The following is an 18,761-nucleotide window of genomic DNA, read 5'->3' on the forward strand; positions in this document are numbered from 1 at the left end:
CAGAGAGCGTATCCCAAAGCTGTTTGGTTCCCAACTTCTTCATCCTTCCCCTTAGCATTGTTGCAGCTGAATTTGATCATTTGTTGTTGTTTGTTTGTTTGTTTGTTTTTGCAGCTGGCCAGCAAGGGGATCTGAACCCTTGACCTTGGTCTTATCAGTGCTACGCTGTCAGCAGCTGAGCTAGCTGGCCAGCCCCTTGGATTTGATCATTTGTGTATCCTCATCATTATTCAGACATTTCCTCTCTCTCTCTCTCTCTTTTTTCCAGAAGTTTCACCCCTCCAAGGAGTCTCAGAGTAATCCAAGTAGAGTTGCCTGGTTGGGAGGAAAATGCCTTCCCAAGGCTGATCCTGCGTGGACTTCATGCCAGGCACAGACGCGGGGCTGGTCCAGGTGCTTCACAGAGCTCAGCTTCCTGGAGATGACGCTGTGCAGAGACGGGGATCACGACTTCTTGTTTTGCCAGGAGGACTTGTGACGACCCTGGGCAAGTCAGTAGGAACGTGTCCTGCTGGGAAGGATGTTGCTGCTTGTGGTCATGTGTGTGCTCATAGTCACAGGATGTGGTGAGATGACATAGTCTGGGGACAGACTTTATAGCAGAGATCCAGATCCAAAATAATTTGATACCCCATTTTTTCACAGAATTCTTATATATTAAGTATATCAAGTTTAATAAAGCGTCTCATTGTCAAACAATGTCTTGGATTTGATTTATGATCAAGGGTTTTATAAGTGATTTCTCTACATTATTTCTTCAAAGGAAAGGAAAGGAATTGAGAACTTTGCTACTCCATGGTAAGACTTGAGTGGGATTATTTTATAAATAAAAGAACCATTACAGAACTTTCATATGATTTTCTCTGTTAGGCTAAAAGTGGAAGGAGGTGAGTTTTCTAGTATTGTGTGAAAATGTTAAAATATTTTTAAGGCAGCTAGTCCATTAAAATCCTCTTTTCATTCACCCGGTGTGTGACACCTTTGAAAAATCCAGATTAAAATATGAATCACACTTTATTACAGTTAAAATTTAAAGTTTTTATATGTAAGAAATAAAAGAGGTTTTTCCAACTTCAAATTAGAATTACAGTTATAAAACTTATTTGTTTAAATGAAAATATGTCTATGTTAGTTTGGGGGTGCCTCTCAGTACAAAGGGGAAAGTTGGTCATGGTTTTGCTATATGTGGTGTCACAAAACAGCAGGGAAAAAAAAACAGCAGAGGAGGTATTACTTATTATTTACAGCATCCTTTTTTAGGAGATGCAGCAGAAGACGTGACATTTAAATCGCTGACTGTAGGAGTGAACGACTTGCAGCCTTTGGGCCAGAGGCGACCATTAGGTGAACTTCACTCAGTCTGCGAGGGCCAGTACGAAGATGTCCTGGCTCTGTGTACGCCTCTAGTCGCAAAAACACAACACTCCTGAGGGTCTTCAACAGCTTTGTTCAAGAAAGATTATAAGAGAGGTATATGACGTCTTGAAAATATGTTTCTGAGTTCTGTGGATTGAATCTTCCCTCCAAACTCATTCAAGCCTAATCCCCGTTGTCACAGTGTTAAGGGGTTGGAAAATCTGACTGTGGTATCTGAAAGGTGGGGCCTTACGAGATGATCGGATTATGTGGACTCTGTTCCCGTGAGTGGATGAATGGGTCAGTGGTTTTTATGTGGACTCTGTTCCTGTGAGTGGATGAATGGGTCAGTGGTTTAGTGGCTTATCACGGGAGCAGCACTCGTGCCTCTATTAGGAGAGCAAGTGGGCATGTTAAAGTGCCCTTGCCATTCTCGCCATGTGATCGCCTGCATTGTCACGGGACCCTGTACAGAGTCCCCACCCAGAAGAAGGCCCTCACCAGATGCACCCCCGGACTGTGGACTTCTCAGCCTCCAAAACTCTAAGAAATAAATTCCATCTTCTAAAAATAAACTACCCAGTTACAGGTATTCTGTTATGAGCAACAGAAAACTAAGAGTGTTACGTCTTTTTTTGAATATTTGGCGCCCATGGATGATTTTTGTACTGTGCGTGTGCCCATGTGCTCATGTCTTCTTTCTGTTTCTTTTTCTCCTGCCATGTCTAACGTGTACATATCCATCTATTTGCCGTTCTTTAACTCAGTTTCTCTTTGTCTTATCTTTTGTTCATCTGCCTTGAACAATGTTTCTTTCTCTTTCCCTTTTGATTCTCTCCCTTTATTTCCCATCATATAAAACTGAAGCATATTGCTTGGTGTGTAAAGGTTTGAATATGCACGAGGACAGTGATTTCTGTCTCTTTCGAATCCTTCTTCTATTGCTTCCTTCTTATTTATGTCGCTCATGATTGCTCTACTCTGAGAGGGTGACCCCAACATAAATTCAATAGGCTTCCTGTCTCTGGTTTGAGTTTAAGGTGACTGTCGTTGCTGTAATTACATGCTACACCCAGAGTTTTTATGTTTAGGAGTATATTTGTAAAATGTTTTTTCTGGAAAATGTTATCAGTATTTTAAGCCCATTAACATAATTACTTGATCAAATTGAATTTTTTGAGTCACCTTTAACACATAAACATTTTTTAAAATATAGAATTTATTAACTTTCACATTTGACTGGCTTGCCAAAAGAAAAGTAGTCTTGAACATTATCAAATTTTAAATATAAGTTCTAAATAGGATAAAATAATTTGATTCATGATTTAAAAGTACCTTTTGATAAAGGATTTCCTGAAGTTAGGTTGTGTTTATCTGTCTTTTACCCCTGATTTTAACCTAATGATTTAAAAACACACATTGAAATCTTACTACTAACAGAAAAATAATGGAGCTAGGAATTATGTTATACTGTGCAGTGGTATTTTAAATGTCAAGACTCAGATAATTATTAAAATGGTTCTCATTATTTTGGCACTAGTCTTTAATAACAGTTGTTCGTTATCTTGTGAGTGTATGTGTGTGTGTGAGTGTGTGTGTGTGTGAGTGTGTGTGTGTGAGTGTGTGTGTGAGTGTGTGTGTGTGTGAGTGTGTGTGTGAGTGTGTGATCTTGGAGTAGCTCACAAAACTGGAAGAAGTAAGATGATCGATGTTTTTGATTAACCAGATAGTCTCATTATTACCCAATAGATCAGAATAGCTATTAATAAAATAGCAACATTTATTAAATTTTTACTGTGTGCCAGGCACAGTGTTTAGCATTTTATATGCAGGATTTTATTCATTCCTCTTGACAATATTGTGATCTAGGTACTGTTATCTCTATTTTTACAATGAGAATAGTGAGGTTCGTAGAGGCTAAATAATTTATCCAATGTCTCCCAGTTAGTATGTAGGAGAACTGGGATTTTAATTCAGCCTGACTCCAAAAGCCCAAATACACACCCACGTGTACAGATTATTGGTAAAACTACAATAAAATGCATTTAAAACTGAAGCCTTTTAGTTCAAGATACCTACATTTCTTTGATTTCTAATGTGGTTGTCCATTTAAAAATATATACTTATTGGCCATTTATATTTCTTTTTTGATGAATTACCTATTAGTGTTCTTTGGGGGGTGGTGACAGTTATCTCCTTATTTATTTATGATAGCTCTTTGTGTAGAAATGATATTAATCTTTGGTTGGTCAAGTATGATATTTTTCACTTGTCTTTTCATTTTATTTCTGTGTTTGTTTTTTAAACAGGTTTTCTAAATATTAAGTAGCCGAATCTATTCATTTCTGCCTTTGTGGTTTCTGCCCTTGGGGTCAAGCCTTAGGTGTCTCAGGCCCTGTCCTGCTTCCCCGTGAGGGTCTGAGGTCCTGCCCAGGCTGCTCCATTCTGTGCTGTGCCAGGCTTCAGCCGACTCCTCCATGGCGATGCACTGGGTTGTACCTGCCACCAAGCTGCGTTCTCTCCTGCTCTCCTGTCCTCAGAGTTTTACATGAAAGACCTTTTAGGTTTTACCCGCTCTTTACCGCTGCTCCTTCACCCTACCAGGGAATGACTCAAGCGGCAGACACTGCACCTGCAAAAGCTCTGCTCCCATCTGATGCTTGGGCCACCTTGTGGGCTGTCCTTTAGGATGACCGGCTTCCCCACAAGGATCCCTAACACTCTTGTGAATAGCCTTGCCCATGCCCTCCCCAGCTCTCCAGACATAGCCACACACATCCCCAGCCCATGTGAACGCAGGTTAGGCTCAGGTTGGGTGCTCTGTTCCAGCCTGAGTCACTGTGTACAGAAGCACGTCAGCATCGGAGTCTGCATCCTAATTCCCCAGTTGGGACGCAGACCTAAACCCTGCGTGTTTTGGTCCCCACCCCCCGCCCCAGCCCCATTCAACGGACTGGCTTGTTAAAAGGGGACGTATTTCCCCACGTCAAATACACCTGGAGCCACGGGGTCGCTCAGGTTTTAGCAGGCGAAGTTGAGGAACGTCAGGTTGTGGTATGAATAGCTTTACTATAATTTTATTTTTAAAAAACCTCCTATGGCTTAAAACTGGCAACCCTGTATTTTTTTTAAAAAATCTGCCTCTAACTGTGGGTAATTTGTATTGCAAAATCTGCACAATTCCCTGTTACATAAAAATGTAGGTCAAGATGAGCAAGACAATCAAAATGAAATACATGTGAGGTGTGTGCAAACCCCTTGAAAAGCATTATATAAATATGGGCCTGGCAGTGGTCATCTGCCATAGCACAACAAATGTCCTTTTCGTGTGCCAACAGGTGTCCTCCACAGCCCCTGTTCAGGGACTGAGGGTGTGCCCACAAAAGTCAGGGGGCTGGTAGGGCAGGCCGATGGGAGAGATGCAAGCCGGTGCTTTTCACCCTTGACTGTCTATATGTATTTTCTGAATATCCTTTAATGAATATATGTTGCTCCTGTAATAAGAGGGAAGATCCCATCTTTGTATGTATCAGCCTGGGTATCAGCGGTAGTGATGATATAAATAATAGTAATGTACTCTTGGTGCTTAGCATTTGGTATTAACGGCATGAGTTTTAGAGAATAATCTATTTGGACACTGTGCTCTAATAATTCTGAAAGCTCCAGAGTATAATGTGTTACCATCAGAATAACGTGATTATAATTATTTATAGCAGTAACATGAGCATAAAATTTTATTGAAATTATAATTTTCTCTTTATGTCCTTAACATCTTTTGATGCGAAAAACCAACGTGTCAGTTAAATACAAAAACAATCCCAGAGAAGGCTCTGAAAGAGACTGTGAGGCTGTGTAGATCTCCTGCAGTGCGGCCCTCTCAATAGCCTTTCCACACATGCAGCGTTCAATTTGCTGGTGTTAGTTTCCTATTTTAGCAGCAAAACTCTGGAAGCTCTGTGGACAGCACATGCATTCAGGGTTTTGTTGCTTTGGACTTTAAAAAGTCTAACTTACTACAGCACAGCTGCCGAGACCTAATTAGAGTAAGATGCCTGTGAGAATGACCACGTCCCCCAGAGCTCAGTGTCTGAGCCAGACAAAGTTCCCTGTTCCGGCTCTTACAGGAAAGATCTTGCAAACCCCCGAATTCTCATGTGTGCCATCATTTTATTTTAATTACGTACAACCCAGACCCCAACTCTTCCTCAGTCTGAATCGATTATCTCTGCATCTGGACCCCAAGAGCAACATTCGAGGTGCTCCTGGGACAAGTCGGGAAGGCATCGTGGGCTGTACTTTCAGCCCCGTGTTCTAGCTCCTTACCACATTTTCCTCTTTTTTGTCTTTTTATTTTGCTCCAACTTTTAATGTATTCTCTCTTGATGAATTGGCAGGTCCTCGTAAGCCTCTTAAATCATTTCTGTAAGGGGACAGGGGACAGGGGATGAATAAATCAGTATCGTCACTTCTTGAGCTTCTCCTAATCACCTTTATGGGAGGTCATCTTTAAGTCCCTTCTTTGAGGAGGCAATATGACGTAGAGAAAAGACCCTGTGACAGTGTTCGGGTGGCCTCAATTCTAGTCCTGGTCCTCCTGAAAATGTGATTTCTGACCTTGGTCAGTCACTTAGCCTCTCCTCCCCTCTTTTACTATGAAGATCTATTTATTCACCCATTTACTCATTCAACAACTGTGCTGGGTGCTGTGGCTTAAAAGAGCAGTGACACATGGATCGTGTCCTTGAGGAGCTTTCCATTCGATGGTGAACAGACAAAGAATGGCCCATTTTGATACAAGGTGACAAAGACTCAGCTGTGGAAGAAGGAGCTTAGGGAACTAGGCAGCTAGAAGACGCAGCTGAGCATCTTTAAGCTCGTGTTTTCTCATCTGTAAAGTGGGGTCGAAATACCTGTCCCACGATCCTCACAGAATTGTTCTGGAAATCAAAAGAAGGGCTTCAAATGCTTGAAAGAACCTGAAGAGAATGTAAGACTGTTATTGTTCCTTAGTGCTTGGAAGAGAAATTGTAAATTTCCCATAGCGAACGTCTCTCTTATAACCATGAAATTCCCGTAGCGCTTTCTTGTCACTTTAAAGTACATATCTCTTCACTTCTGCATACTGTCACAGAGAGTGTACAGGGCAGCATGGGGGTTCTCAAACTGGCTGTGCACCAGAACTGCTTGGGCAGAAGTTGACAGGCTGGGAGGGGAGGGTTGGTATTGGAAACGCGACTTGTATATATTCCATTTAGTGGAGCACCACACAGAAAAATAATATCTTGTACAAAACGCCCCCCAAAAACAAAAAACATTCACTTAAATGAATATGATTTGATCTTCACAACAAGATTTGATCTTCACATCAATGTTTGTAATATAGGCAGAAAAAATATTAATATCCTATTTGACAGATGAAGAAGTGTAGGCTAAGAGTTTCGTATTTCCAAAGCTTCTCATCCCTAATCCAGGGTTTGTTATGTTATAGAGAAGGCCTTATCATGAATAACAAAGGCTTGGACTTACGTTATTAGTCCACTTGAATACATTAGTATAAAGTAAAGTGCTTCTCAGGCTTTGAAGACTTATGTCCTAATTTAAGAAAGAAAAACATTACACTCTTTCCGGTAGAAAGTTTATATGCCATGACAAACTGCACTGGTTGACACAACTAAAATGCTGAGAAAATATAATAAATATGCCTTTTTATGATATGCCGAGCTGTTGTGAAAAGCATGAAAGCAGAAATCCTGAGAGGTCCGCCTATGCCAAAGCCAGCTTTCACATCGATAGTTTCTGCCAAATTCTGTGTTGAACAACTTTATGCCAATAAATTCAAAAGCTTCAATGAAATGGTTAATAAAAATACAGTTTTAAATCAACTCAAAAAGAAATAGAAACTTTGAGTAATCCTATAACCATTAAATAAATTTTATCAAAAGTTAAAACCTTGCCACAAAAAATACAATAGGGACACATAACTTTACAGGTGAGTCCTACTGACGTTCACTGTATAGTTCCCATTACCCACCCAGTTTATATTATAATTTCTTACATTACATCTATATGCATTTAGAAAAATCTATCTGCACTTCTGGTTTCTGGTCCCAGATATAAAGAGCTTAAAACAAAATGTCACCCTGTCATAACAACAAAGAGGCTTAAACTTAAAAAGTCAACAACTCATCTGTCAGAGAAGTGAGGGCACAGGGCAAACCACAGCCTTGTGCTTTGTAGAAACAGGTGGGTGCAGAGAATCACAAGTTACTGCAGCAGAAACCCACAAGCAGAAACAAGGGAACAAGTACCAGGGTAGGAAAATCCAAAATGTAATTGACTAATTTCTGGAGGCTCAGAGTGAATGTCTGAGAGTTAAAAAATCCAGGGGACTCAGTCATAAGGGAGCCCTCATACTTTGGCAAGTTTTACCGCCAGGCATTTGACCAAGTTCTCACAGCCAATACTAGAGAAAAAGCTCCTTGAATATTGGAGAAAAAGTTTCCAACAGGGGAAGGGAAAAAGGAGCCAATTTGAATATGCCAGAGCACTTGGTTTTTCTTAACAAGGCCTGCTCTCAGGAGAAACTATTTTCAAGAGCCTAAACTATTGGGGTTTTATCAGAGCCTAATGATCCTGAGGAAAGGGAAACACCCAAAATCAATCCACTCAGTCCATTCTGTTCCATCTAAGGGGTGGGGGTGGGGGCTAAGCAACACTTGTGAAATTGACACAGTTCAGAGGCACAGGGACACTAAAACACAGAGCCCTAATCATCATTGCACTAGATAGAATACGTCCTGCCACCCAGCCCCACCACATTACTAAAGGCCTATTTACCACAGTTTTTTTTTTCCACCCAGTACGTAATATCCAGCTATCAACAAAAAAATTACAAGGCATACTAAAAGGCAAAAAACAGTTCAAAGAGGTAGAGCAAACATTAGGACCAGACAAAGATATCACATGGGTGTTGAAATGATCAGGATGGGATTTTAAAACAACTATGATTAATATGCTAAGGGCTCTAATGGGTGAAATAGACATCACTCAAGAACAAACGGACCATGTAAAGAGAGATGGAAATTCCGAGAAAAAATAAAAAATAGATGCTAGAGATTAAAAAAAAAAACACCAACCCCCCCCCAAACCCCAAAAAACCCAAAACCAAAAACAACCAAACAAAAAAACAACACTACTTTAACAGAAATGAAGGTGTTTTGATGGGCTCATTAGTGGATTAGACACGGCTGAGGAAAGAACCTCTGAACTTGAGGATATGTGGATAGAAACTTCCCAAACAGAAAAGCAAGGAGAAAAAAGACTGAAAAAAAGGGAACAGCACACCCAAGAAATGTCAGACAACTGCAAAAGATGTAACACACAGATAGTGGGAATACCAGAAAGAGAAGAAACAGAGAAATGGGCAGAATAAACGTTAGAAGCAATCATGACTAAGAATGTTCTCAAATTAATATCAGACACCAAATCTCAGATCCCCAAAGCTCAAAGAACATCAAGGAGGGTAAATAACAAAAATCCACACCAAGGCATATCATTTTCAAACTGCAGAAAATTAAAGATAAAAAACATTGAAAGAAGCCAGAGGGGAGAAATCTTACCTATATGGGAGCAAAGATAAGAATTATATATCCACTTCTCAGAAACCAAGCAAGCAAGAAGAGAGTGGAGTAAAATCTTTCAAATATTGAGAGAGGGGAAACAAAAACAAAAACAAAAACAAACAAACAAAAATCCAAACTCACCAACCTAGAACTCTGTCCCTGGCAAAACCATCCTTGAAGAATGAAGGCGGAGTCTCTGCTTTGCTGCTCATGTGGACACGTCCCGGGAGAAAATGAGGCCCCTGGACACCATTGAGCTGGCAGAGTCAGAGGACGTGGAGGTGCAGGGGCCTGAGGAAGGTTTTGAACGGTTTCTGCTTTCAGTCATCTACCAGATGGGTAAGGATCGTCGCCTGTTACTCGGAAGCACAGGGGGGCGTGTCTGTGGAATAGGGGTGAGTTGTGGGAGATGGACAATGTGCTCATCCAAATAAGCATCCAGGTGGAGGCGTCAGAGGAAAGCTCTTTGAATCATCTTCAGAACCCAAATGATGGAGTGTAGGGCAGGGTGGCGAAAAGGTGCAAGAGAGCTAAGGAGAAGGTTGAGACGATCACAAACATGGCAGAGAGGTTGGTCAAGCTGGTCTGGTGGGCAGAGAAAAGTGAGTCATCTTGAGGCAGGATCAGCAGTTGACAGCCAGTGGATTTGGTCAACCGATGGAGACTGGCTGACACCCTGGAGAAGGTGAAGCCAGACAGTCTTAGGTTTTCTCTTTTTTCCTCTGTCCACTCTCTCCTCACTTACTCTATGTTTTTGTCATGGTCTGTGGTTGATAACCTCAATATATGTTTTGATTGTTAACTTTTTTTGTTTGGGAAAGTAATTTTACTTGGAAAATGCTCTCACGTACAGGAATTAGGAACTAGATTGCAAGCTCTTGAAGCAGTTACATTTGTTGCTGAGCTTTGGTGGTTATTTCTAAATTTTGAAGTGCTTTCCTCTTTCTTGTGTGGCCTGATATAGCTCCCTGGAACTTTGGGTCTGTGTGCGACACATGAAACTCAGAGTTGAAGTTCTCCAGCTCTGGAGGTGCTGAAAGAGCTATATTAATTCTAGAAGATGACTCCATGCAGCAATTGCTGGAAAAGGGACCAGACTTCAGCTGGGAATGTAGAGAGGGTTGAGCTGGCTGGGACTGGGAATCAGGAGAAGTGGGGAGAAGAGTATTATCTGTACGTGGGAACCTCAATTTCTGTGTGGGACCCAAGGAGGAGAGATGTACTTTGCTCAGATTTCAATGTTATGTGGTATGCTATCTGATGTAACCTGTCTGGTGAGTTTGTGTGGACATCTTAGATTTGTCTGACATGGAACCTAGAGTAGAAGATGAAATCTTGGTATTCTGTATGAGTCTACGTAATACCCTGGTGCATTTCAGGGGATGCTGAGCATGAAATGAAAGGTATTTCCAAAGGCCCTTGAGAGGCTGGGGAAGAAAAGAGTGGAACTGTCTGCATTGGATTCTAAATTGACAGGGAAGAGGCATTTTATTCATACATTGTCCAGCTCTAAATTCATTTGAGTAGCAGACACCTGACAGGTTGTTTATTTTTTAAGCAATGAAAATCTTTATTCAAAATCAAATTTCTACAGATGCCAAATACGTGAATAGGTGCAGATATAAAAGCTCATTTTACTTCAGTGTTCCTCAGAATCACCAAGTAGCAAATGCTCTGCGAGGCTTCTTGAGGATCCTGTGTACGCCCCAGATTCAGCGTTGTAAAGTCGAAGGTTCAGTCTAGTAATCCGCATTCCAAGCATGCTTGGTGATTCTGATGCAGAATTTAAGTACTTTGTGAATTAAAAACAAATCCTGAGTGATCAAATTCACCTAACAGGTATTTGAGATCAAAACCCTGCCATGTCTTAAAAAAACAAACAAAAAACCTTACATGTTAATAAAAGTATTCATTTGCTTGAAAAGAAAAAAAGTGAAGGGGAAATAATGGTTTTCTCAGACAAACAAAACTATGGGAATTTGCTATTAGTAGACCTGCCTTGTAAGAAATGTTAGAAGTTCTTTAGAGAGAAGGAAAATGGTATAGGTCAGAAACTCAGATTTATATAAAGAAAGGAAGAGCATCAGACAAAGAATAAGTGAAGGGAAAATAAAAACTTTTATTTTTTGTGTTCTTAATTGATCCAACAGATAACAGTTTGTTCAAAATAATAATAGAAACAATGTATACATTACATATACACATACATACACACACACAGACACTCATGTATACTTATGTATAAGTGAAGTGAACGACAGCCATGACACAAGGTATGGGAGGGAGGAATTAGGATTATTTTGTTATTATAAGGTACTTGCACTACCTTAGATAGCAAATATGCACATGAAAAAGGGCTCGACCTCATATGTTGTTAGGGGATTGCAAATTAAAACAACAGTAAGATATCACTACATACTTATTAGAGTGACCAAAATCTAAAACACTGATGACACCAAATGCTGGCAAGGATGTGAAGTAACAGGAACACTCGCTCTTTGCTGGTGGTACAGACACTTTGGAAGACAGTTTTGCAGTTTCTTACAAAGCTAAACTATACTCTTACCATAAGATTTAGCAATTATCCTCCTTAGTATTTACCCAAAGGTGTTGAAAACTTATGTCCACACAAAAACCTGTACATGAATGTATATAGCAGCTTTGTTCATAATTGCTGAAAGTTGAAAGCAACCAAGATGTCCTGCAGAAAGTGAATGATTAAATATACTGCAGTACATATGGACAATGGAATATTATTCAGTGCTAAAAAGAAATGGGATATCAAGCCATTTAAAGATATGGAAGAAGCTTAAATGTATATTACTAGGTCTAGGTCAAAGAAGCCAATTTGAAGAGCCTACACACTGTATGATTTCAACTGTGTGACATTCTGAAGAAAGCAAAACTGTGGAAAAAGTAAAAGAATCAGTAGGTGTCTAGAGTTGGGGGAGGGAGGGATGAATAGCCAGAGCACAGAGGATTTTTAGGGTAGTGAAACTACTCTGTATGATGCTATAATGGCGGGTACATGTCATTATATACAAGGGTACTTCAAAAAGCTCATGAAAAAATTTGTATTTAAATTCTATTTTTCCATGAATTTTTTGAAGTACCCTCATATTATTCTAAACAACGTCAGGAGTGAACCCCAACATAAACTATGGATTTTAGGTGATAATTGACATTAATGGTGTGTCAGTGTAAGTTTACTGATTGTAAGAAATGTACCACTCAGGTGGGGGATGTTGGTAGTGGGAGAGGCTGTGCACCTGAGGGGCAAGGGTTATCTGGGAACTCTCCATACCTTTCATTCAATTTCGCTGTGGGCCTAAAACCGTTCTAAAAAATAAGTCTTTTTTAAAAGCCTATTTAAACAAATCCACCTGTGAATTCTAAAATTTTTGCTTTCCAATTCTCAAACATTTTAAAGAACTCAAGAGGACTTCTCTCTATTATTTTTACCAAAATATTTCTCATTTCTATTTCTCTTCCTACATTTCTGCTGCCTCGAGTTTCTTTTGGATCTTGTCTCACTCGAGTCTGAAAAATGTCCTTTAGCAGTTATTTGAGAGCAGGTCTAGTGATGACAGATTCTCTTAGTTTTTCTTCATTATGGAATGTCTTTATTTTGCCTTCATTCCTGAAGGATATGTTTGCTGAATATATAATTCCAGGTTGACCATTCAAATTGTTGTTGCCTTATAGGTAAGGAATTGTTTTTCTCTGAGAGCTTTCAGAATATTTTATTTATCTTTAGTCTCCTGCAGTTTGATTATGATGTATGAGGATGAATTTTGTTGGCTTTATTCTGTGTGGAGTTCACTGAGTTCTTGAATATATCAGTTTATATTTTTTTGCCAAATTTTAAAAGCTTTCAGCCATTATTTCTGCAAATATTATTTCAACCTGCATTCTTTCTTTTCTTCTTCTAAGACTCTGACACCATGAATGTTGGGCCTTTTGTTATTGTCTCACGGGCCCCTGAGGCTCTGATCATTTTTACCATTCTCTTTTCTCTCCATTGTTCATATTGGATAATTTTTATTGAATTATTTTCAAGTTCATTGACTCCTGTTATCTTCATTCTGCTATTGAGCCTATCCAGTGAGCTTTAAAATTTGTTTATTGTGTATTTCAGTTCTAAAATTTCCATTTGGTTCTTCTTTTAAATATTCTATTTCTTTGCTGAGACTTTCTATTTAAGTTTTTTTTATTTGTTTTTGTTTTTTAACTAATTTTCTTCATTACTGACTTCCTATGTTTCTATTGCTTTCAACCATGTTTTAAATTAATTCTGCTGAAGCATTTTTACAATGAGTACTTTTAAGTCTTTGTCAGATAATTCCAATATCTGTGTCATCTCAGCCTTAGAATCTATTAATGTTCTTCCCATGCAAGTCAAGATTCCCCTAGTTCTTCATATGCTGATTAAGTTTTGATTGTATCTTGGACATTTTGAATATTATGTTATGAGACGTTGGGTATTTTTTAAATTCCTTGTCAATATTGACCTACAAATTTTAAAAAACAGGTAATCCCAATCTTATTTAAATTATTATAGAGTAGAAAGAGAAAACATTCTTCAACAGTATAACCTGATATCAAAAACATATAAAGACAGTATGTCAAAGAAATATAAGCCACTCTCAATCATAAAGTTAGATTAAAAAATTTAAACAAAATAGTAACAAACCAAATACAGCAATATATTAAAAATATAATAAATTATGTTTAATATCTTTTTACCACAGAAATGTAAGGATGGCTAAAATTAGAAAATTGATTAAAGTAATGCATAGTCTTCAGATTAAGGGATAAAATGGCATAATTAATACAATATGGAGGAAACACTTTATATAAAAAAGTCATCTAATGAGTCAATATCAGTTAAAGATTTAAAAATTAGCAAACTAAAAATGAAAGATTTTTTAATGAGCTAAGAGGCATCTACAAAAACCTACACAAACATACTTATGATGACATTTAGTGCATTCCTTTGAGATCAACAACATTATCACCATTTCTTACATTTAATTTCTTACAGGAAGTACTAGCCAGTAGCAACAAAAGGAAAAGATATAAATGTATGTGGATTGGACAGGAAGGTACAAAACTCTTGTTATTTGCAAATAGCATAATTATTTATGTAGAAAGCTCCTTACCCAAATTACAGGTAAATTACAGATAACTATTTGAATTGTTAAGAGTTAGTAAGTTTGCTTGGTACCAAATCAATATGCAAATATGAATTTTGTGTTTATGCAATAACAGTTAAAAGTGAGAAAGTGGAATTTTAATAAAAAATATTACTTAATATAGCAATGAAAATGTAAGGTACCTAGAAATAAACCTCACAAAAGATATGTAAGTTTTTATGTAGAAATTCATTAACATTAATAGAATATGAAAATATGTTCTTGAATAGGAAACTCAAAATAATAAAGATTTATAGATCAACACTATCTTAATAACAAGTCCCAATGTGGCTTCTTATGGAACTTGAGAATCTGATTATTAAAATTTACGTGGACATGAACTCAAGCTCCAGGCCTGTCCTGATGGACCCAGGCATTACGCCCACTCCAGCACCAGGCTCAAAACTGCATATCAGGCTCCAGGCCTGTCCCTGTAGACCCAGTTGATAGGTCCACTACAGTGGATCCTGGTGGCAGGAGAGCCCCCATTGGTCCAGGATCCAGGCTTGCCGCAGGGGACCCTAGTTCCAGGCTTGACCCAGGGGACCCTAGTTCTAGGCTTACCCCATTGAATGTAGGTTCTGGACCTAGCTTATGCTACAGATTGGTTCCTATTGACCCAGGTACCAGACCTGCTCACCTCCTGACTTAGGTACTGGGCCAGACTGCCCAAGGACTTCAACAGTAATCCTTCCTGTGAACCTCATCAGATGGCCAACCCAGAAACTGTGGACCAGCTGACTGGTGAGGAATTTTTCCTGCTGAAGCCAGTTTGTAAAGAATGAAATAGATACCTACTTCTATAACTGTGCAGACATCAACATATGGCCACAAGGATCATGAATAATCAGGGAAATATGACACCAACAAAGGCTAAAAATAAAGCACAAGTAGCGAACCCTAAAGAAATGAAGGTTTACAAAATGCCTGACAAAGAATTCAAATTAATAATCTTAAACACACTCAGTGAGCTGCAAGAGATAAACAACTAAAAAAAAAAAAAGAAAAACTATACATGAACAAAATAAGAGGTTCAACAAAGAGATAAAAACTATAGAAAAGAACCAAACAGAAATTCTGAAGTTAAACAACACAATGAATGAACTGAAAAATTTTATAGAGAGTTTCAACAGCAGACTTGATCAAGCAGAAGGGAGAATCAGTGAGACTGAAGACAGATTATTGAGATTACTCAGTCAGAGGAACAAAAAGAAAAAAAGAAAACAGAGTGAAGAAAGCCTACAGGCACAATGGGACACCATCGGGCCAACTAATATACACATTATAGAAGTCTCAGAAGGAGCAGAGAAAGGGGAAGGAGCAGGAAACTTAAAGAAATATGACAGAAAACTCCCCAAATCTAAATATGGAAATGAATATGCAGATCCATGAAGACCAAATAAACCCAACTAGATTAAATTTAAAGCAGTCTTTACCAAACCACATTATAATCTAATTGTAAGTCAAAGACAAAGAATTTTGAAAGTAGAAAGACAAAAGTAATTCACCATATACAAGAGAACCTCATAAATTGTGAGCAAATTTCTTAGCAGAAATCCTGCAGGCCAGGAGAGGGGGATGATATATTCAAAGTGCTAAAAGAAATAAACTGCCAGCCAAGGATATATCTAGCAAATCAGTCCTTTATAAATGTAGGGGAGATAAGAATGTTCCAAAACAAACCAAAGCTGTGGAACTTCATCACTTTGACCTGCCTTACAAGAAACGTCAAAGGGAGTTATTCAAGTTAAAATGAAAGGATGCTTACTAATGACATGAAAACATATGAAAGTACAAAACTCTGAAAATTTGTGAAAAGTTAAACAACATACTCCTGAACAATCAATGGGTCCAAAAAGAAATTAAAATAAAAATTAAAAAAAATTTTGAGACAGATAAAAACTGAAACATGACATACGAAAACTTACGGGATACAGCAAAAGCAGTGCTAAAAGGGAAGCTTATAGCAACAAATGCCTACATCAAAAAAGAAGAAAGATCTCAAATAAACAGCCTAAATTTATACCTCAAGGAAATAGAAAAAGAACAAACTAAGCCTAAAGTCAGTGTAAGGAAGGAAGTAATATAGATCAGAGCAAATATAAATAAAATAGATCCTGGAAAAACAATAGGAAAGATTAATAAAACTGAGTTGTTTTTAAAAAAGATAAACAAAATTTATAAACCTTTAGGAGAGAAGACTCAAATAAATAAAATGATAAAAGAAAGAGGAGATGTTACAATTGCTGTCACAGAAATCCAAAGAATCATAAGAAACTAATATGAATAATTATAGACCAAGAAAATTGGATAACCCAGAAGAAATAGGTAAATTCCTAGAAACATACAACCTACCCAAGACTGAATATAAAGAAATAAAATATCTGAACAGAACAATGACTAGTAGGAGATGAAACTAGTAACTTAAAAACTCCCAACAAAAATCTTCCAGGATCTGATGACTTCGCTGGTGAATTCTACCCAACACTTAAAGAAGAATTAATGTCAATCCTTCTCAAGGTCTTTCAAAAATTGAAGTGGAGGGAACATCTTCAAACTTACTAAGAGGCCAAAGCCAAACAAGCCAACCAAGGATACTTATAAAAAAAGAAAATTACAGGCCAATATCTCTGATGAATACAGATGCAAAAATCCTTAACAAAATACTAGCAAATTGAATCCAACAGCACATTAACAGGATCACACACCATGAACAAGTGGGATTTATCCCTGGTGCAAGGGTGGTTGAACATAAGCAAATCAATAAGTATATATAAATCAATAAATATGTATAATCCCATTAACAGAATGAAGTATAAAATTATAACATTGTTTAAATAAATGCAGGGAAAAAACATTTCACAAAATTCAACATCCTTTCACCGTAAAAACTGTCAACAAATAAGGTGTAGAAGTGTGATGGTTAATTTTAGGTGTAAACTTGATTGGGGTAAGGAATAACCAGACAGATGATAAAACATTATTTTGGGGCATATCTGTGAGGGTGTTTCTGAAAGAGATTAGCATTTGAATCAGTACGCTGAGTGGAGATTTGCTTTCACCTGTGTGGGTGGGCATCAGCCGATCTGATGAGGACCCAAATAGAATGACAAGGTGAGATAAGGGTGAATTTGCTCCCTTCTGGAGCTGAGAAGTCCATTTCCTCCTGCTCCCAGACATCAGAACTCCAGGGTCTTGGGCCTTTGCGTTCCAGGACTTACACCAGTGGCCTCCCAGTCTCTCAGGTCTTTGGCCTCGGACTGAAGGTTCCAACACTGGCTCCCCTGGTGTCGGATCGGGGAGATGCTGAGGAAAGCATGCAAAGTTTCAGTTAGCATGAATGCGTTCTGGAGATTATATTATAGCGCATGATGACTGCAATAAGTGATAACGTGTACCTGAAAATTGCTAGAGAGTAGATCTTCAATACTCTTACCACACACACAAAAAAGAAAAATAGGTGGTGATTGATATTTTAATTAGCTTGATTTAATTATTTTACTTTGTGTACATATATCAGAACATTGCATTGTATACCATTATATTTACAAAAATATATACAATTTCTGTTTGTCTACTGTACTTCAATGAAGCTAAGGAAAAATAAATAAATTTATATGGGAGAGCAAAAACCTCAAAAAAGCCACTCCTGAAGAACTTGCTCCATCAGATGTTAAGTCTAATTGTAAAGCTATAAAATAGTGTAGAATTAATGTAGGGATATATTTATAGGCCACTGTATCATAATAGAGTGCCCAGAAACAGAAATGTCCAAATATGACAGAGAAAATATTGCAGATCAGTGGGTAAAGAATGAACTTTTCAACAAATCTTACTGAAGCAATTAGATAACCATATTGAGAAAAATGAAATTAGAACCATACTTCAGCCATACAGAAAAATCGATTTCGGTTGGATTAAATACTTACATGTGAAAGACAAATCCTATATGGTTAGAATACCATGTGGGAGAATGTCTTTATGACCTCAGTGTAGTGAAGGATTTCTTAATTTAAAAAATCATAGTCAAAAAGGAAAATATTGATAAATTAAACTTCCTTAAAATTAAGAATTTTTATTTATCAAAAGACACCATGAAGAAATGACAGTTGTGTCACAAAGTGGGACAAAATATTTCCAATGCATATAACTGGCAAATGAATAGTAACCAGAATGTATGAGAAACCTCTGACAAATTGATAAGAAAGAAATGTGTCTAAGGAAACTAAAGAAACATGGGAAAAACCATGAATGGGTATCTCACAGAAGGTAAACAATTAATACAAAAAAGAAAAAAAGCCTACTTTCATTAGTAATCAAGGAAGTGCAAAATTAAAACCACAATATAATTTTGCATGTACCAGATAGGAAAAAAAGTAGAAATCTACAAATACCAGTTATGGGAAAGATCATGAAACAGCACCTGCATCTGTTGGACTCACCGGCTTAGCCCTTGTGGCCAAGCGTTTGGCATTTCTTAGTAAAGTTGCACATGCACATACCCTATAACCAGGAATTACATTCCCAGATCTGTGCCCTAGAGAATCTTGTGCTCATGCCCATGCCCAGTGGAAATTTATAAGAAGGA

General features: G+C 38.0%; 1 protein-coding gene and 1 pseudogene across 5 annotated transcripts in view; both read left to right on the top strand.

Moving 5' to 3' along the window:
- The window catches only part of BBS9 (Bardet-Biedl syndrome 9), a 445,357-nt gene extending 444,677 nt beyond the window's left edge, over positions 1-680 (top strand). For 4 of the 5 annotated variants that reach the window (XM_063113569.1, XM_063113574.1, XM_063113576.1 and 1 more), the window contains one exon: positions 269-680. In XM_063113569.1, the coding sequence (XP_062969639.1) occupies positions 269-300 (32 nt within the window). In that variant the 3' untranslated portion in view covers positions 301-680. The remainder of the gene's footprint in view (positions 1-268) is intronic. The other variant, XM_063113571.1, reaches the window with a different exon arrangement.
- Positions 681-9,211: 8,531 nt separating this feature from the next.
- Positions 9,212-9,594, top strand: LOC134390357 (MORF4 family-associated protein 1-like; annotated as a pseudogene).
- The last annotated feature ends 9,167 nt before the right edge of the window (positions 9,595-18,761 follow it).

Source organism: Cynocephalus volans, chromosome 11 (genome assembly GCF_027409185.1).
Source record: "Cynocephalus volans isolate mCynVol1 chromosome 11, mCynVol1.pri, whole genome shotgun sequence".
Taxonomy (NCBI): Eukaryota; Metazoa; Chordata; class Mammalia; order Dermoptera; family Cynocephalidae; genus Cynocephalus; species Cynocephalus volans.